This window comes from Aphanomyces astaci (genome assembly GCF_000520075.1).
Source record: "Aphanomyces astaci strain APO3 unplaced genomic scaffold supercont1.52, whole genome shotgun sequence".
NCBI lineage: Eukaryota > Oomycota > Saprolegniomycetes > Saprolegniales > Verrucalvaceae > Aphanomyces > Aphanomyces astaci.
In genome coordinates, this window is record NW_009798315.1 from 454926 (window position 1) to 458168 (window position 3243).

The window sequence follows — 3243 nt, forward strand, 5'->3', positions numbered from 1 at the left end:
AAACCAATTTATGGCCCGAAAATCGACCCCTTAGCTCTTTTTCGATTTCTCAACAACTATGACGAATTGGACGTACTTCCACTCATGACGTGAACAACGATTGAACACTCTACATCTTATGCTCAAGCTTTAAAGAATTTGAACTACGCTTCACCAAGGTATTGCTCGTCAAAATGTGAAATTTGAGGATATCAGTTCATGGCCTTTAGCCTTGAATCCCTATATGCTTCGAATTAGTGGGATACGTAATTCAATTGTTGTTCTGAAACATATTTACTAGAGATTATATGCAATTAAATAAATTTAGTCATAGAGGGCAATTCTGTGATATTGGGCAATTTACTGGTTTTTTCCGTTAAAGTACGTATTATAATAATGCGTAGTACTCCGGAGTAGTATGCAGCTACAGGCAACACTATTCCCTAGCGTTACTGTATACCGCTACCGAATATTATTATTAATAGTATTTATTGTCCATCACCAAGGACGAAAAACTCGAACTCGGTGCAAAACCGCATTATGCCGGCACGGGAGTACAATAAAATTCAGTAACGTTAGTATTAATAATACTGCGGAACGATTAACCGATGGATTTGGTGAATCAGAACAAAATCCATATTTTGGCTGAATGCTCAATAGTAGTCAACGTTCCCTTCTACTACGTAGTAGTTAGTGTGACTACTATGTGCTTTCTTGAAGTCCAAATGCGTGGACTGGTAGCTAGCTTCGAGTGGCGTCGCCGGTACATATATATATTGGCTTTACAGGTTCAACAACGCCGACGATACGTTGTCAATTGTTATATTTTCATTCAACATACTATTAGTATTACTACGTTGGATCATCACACTACTAACGCACACATATACTTGCACTTTTCAAACAGGGCTAGCGTGAGTCCGGTGAGTGGCGCTTGGAAAGCTACACGGGCGCTGACTCCTTTCCACAATCCTAGCATCCCTTCTTCCCTATACCAACCATATCATCCACCAACGTCAATGGCACAAAAGAATAAATATGATATTAATATATATATATATATACTAGTACAAGAATATACATTTTGGAAACGATTGAATCCAAGGCATGTCGAGAATATATATATATATAAGCATAGATAGAATCGTACAACGCAACTCGATGCAAGCCTTGGAAGGTATTCACGTAGCGGGCTGTAGCTGGTTGTTGCATTCGATCAATCTAGTATGATAAAATGTTATTATACCTGCACACAAGTTGTACAGATGAACACCTACCTGGAGACGAAGTTTCACTAAATCGAGGGGATTTGTGACTAGTGATGCACCGGCGCTCGCAGACACGGAGCTACACATACCGACACGATGTTCTTAAACGGAGGGAATAGCCAAACTTGTGTTTGTTGTTACCATGCCAAGAGCGAGGTAAATGGCACGTTGTCAGTTGTGCCATGGAATGCTTCCGCGAGGGCTTTGTTCTAATACCGAGGGAAAGAACGCTCGACGGTCAATAGCCATCCCACGATAGGATGGTTACTTTTTCGTAAAAGAGGAAGAAAAACGCGGAAAAGGGACCAAACGACCACATCGTGGCGCCGTAGCCTACATACAGTAAGGTCACTAAACGGAGGGATTTGTTAAGGCAAACCTCGATATAAGCCTCGGAGGCCTTCGGTTCGAGCAATTGTTTGCCACGCATCGACAGTGTTCTTATAAAAAACACCGCCGCCAGCCCTCGATTGCACTTGCATGCGTTCCTTTATCACATCAATGGGCACCTATCGCAATAAAAACCCATAAATTTACTTAAATATTGTAGTATATAATAAGCATACAACGATATATTGTCTTTAAATCGATTCGAAACCCGAGCCTAAGCCAATCAAATCAGGTTCTGGTGAATTTCTGCTAATCCCATCGCATTGGGCAAAACCACATGTATACGAATCATTGTATAGTTTGTACAAGACTAAAATCGGATCAAATGGATTCGGATGCTATTTGGCGAAATGACACTCTCAAGTCCAAATTTGGGTGAAATGCACAATATCAAAACAAAAAACATTCGAAAATCAAACATTACCCAAAACACGCAGCTCAGGGCCTCGGCCATGATGCCAGCCGAGAACGACGTCAAGAACAAGTTCGATTTGAACAACGGATACGCTTCTAGCCACTTTTTGCTTTGCTAGGGGAATTAGAAGTGGTCAGCTAGGCATTCGGGATGGAATCAAGTTAACGTACGTCGTATGACGTAAGGTATAGGCACGTGGCAGGTGCAGAGCCCAGCAGGATGACGCCAAACCCTCGGTATAGTCCTCGCACACCTTCCTTTCTACGAGCACACGATTGAGTACTCACATATCGACGATGTGGCTATTGTGTGTGTACTGAAAGTTCGACTGAAGCACGTGGTACGAGTTGCGGTACGCCGTCTGCCCGGCTACCTGGAGGTTCGCTTTGGCGACGTCCAATGGATGACAGGCGACCCGTGCAAGAATGCCAGCCACGGCGCTTCCCTACCTGCAATGGTTATACACTAGACGGGTGGTGGGGGTACTCCAACCAGCATGGTTGCCGCGACGGACACCTCGCCGTCCTGAGCAGGTGGCGCCATGCTCCTTCGCCGACCTTCGACAACGAAAATGAGCGGCCGATTTGTACCACTATTTATTACCTTGTTCAAGTACTTGAGTAGTTAATTCCTAAATTTATTGTGCTTTTCATGTATTGTGCTTTGCACCTTTTTTGGCAATTCCAGGGTTAAATGCATTGTTTAAAATTTTCTCAGGCTTAAATAATGTCTAAAGTAACTTGAATAACGGTTGGGTGCGTTGTTTAAAGTTACTTCATCTAATGCGATGATTGGTTGGTTGAAGGTGGTTTTACTGGCACTTTCGTAAAACAAGTTGTTTGCCGTTTTCATTCTGGCAAACAACTTGCTTTACGTCAACATGTCAAGGTGCTTGACGCAATGAAACTGAAGGAGCTATGGCCAAATACATGACCTCCCATCCGTGATCACTACAGTACTAACATTATCTACTCCGAGTAATGTGTATAACGTTAGGGATATAGTCAGGCTACAGTACATGTAGTCGTCGCTCTGTCCAATGATTCAAAGCTATGCCATACCTACAATTCTTGATCTGCTCTAACCTTAGCACTGTACGTGGAAGGCAAGGGCGCACTACGACTACACGATGTATAGTACCCCCATTTCACAGCCTAATACGGTATGCATCGTGATGAACTGGTGGTTGTA

General features: G+C 43.0%; 1 protein-coding gene across 2 annotated transcripts; it reads right to left on the reverse strand.

Annotated features, from left to right (window-relative positions):
- Window positions 1–784: 784 nt before the first annotated feature.
- H257_13982 lies at window positions 785–2693 on the reverse strand. Of its 2 annotated transcripts, XM_009841689.1 has the most exons (10): window positions 2545–2693; window positions 2370–2497; window positions 2223–2313; window positions 2062–2166; window positions 1627–1756; window positions 1516–1580; window positions 1389–1456; window positions 1257–1326; window positions 1130–1200; window positions 785–968 (listed from the first exon to the last, which is right to left on the reverse strand). In XM_009841689.1, the coding sequence occupies exons 1-10, from the start codon at window positions 2593–2595 to the stop codon at window positions 845–847; spliced, it is 903 nt and encodes a 300-aa protein (XP_009839991.1). In that variant the 5' UTR covers window positions 2596–2693; the 3' UTR covers window positions 785–844. The 2 variants fall into 2 exon arrangements, with proteins under 2 accessions (XP_009839991.1, XP_009839992.1); XM_009841690.1 differs by lacking the exons at window positions 785–968; window positions 1130–1200; window positions 1257–1326 and having other exon boundaries at window positions 1343–1456.
- Window positions 2694–3243: the final 550 nt, after the last annotated feature.

Coding starts and splice junctions, on each gene's coding strand:
- H257_13982 (XM_009841689.1), bottom strand. CDS start 2,595: ATGGCGCCACCTGCTCAGGACGGCGAGGTGTCCGTCGCGGCAACCATG. Junction 1,757..2,061: donor CCCTGAGCTGCGTGTTTTGG/GTAATGTTTGAT, acceptor TTATTGCGATAG/GTGCCCATTGATGTGATAAA. Junction 1,201..1,256: donor TAGTGAAACTTCGTCTCCAG/GTAGGTGTTCAT, acceptor TTATCATACTAG/ATTGATCGAATGCAACAACC.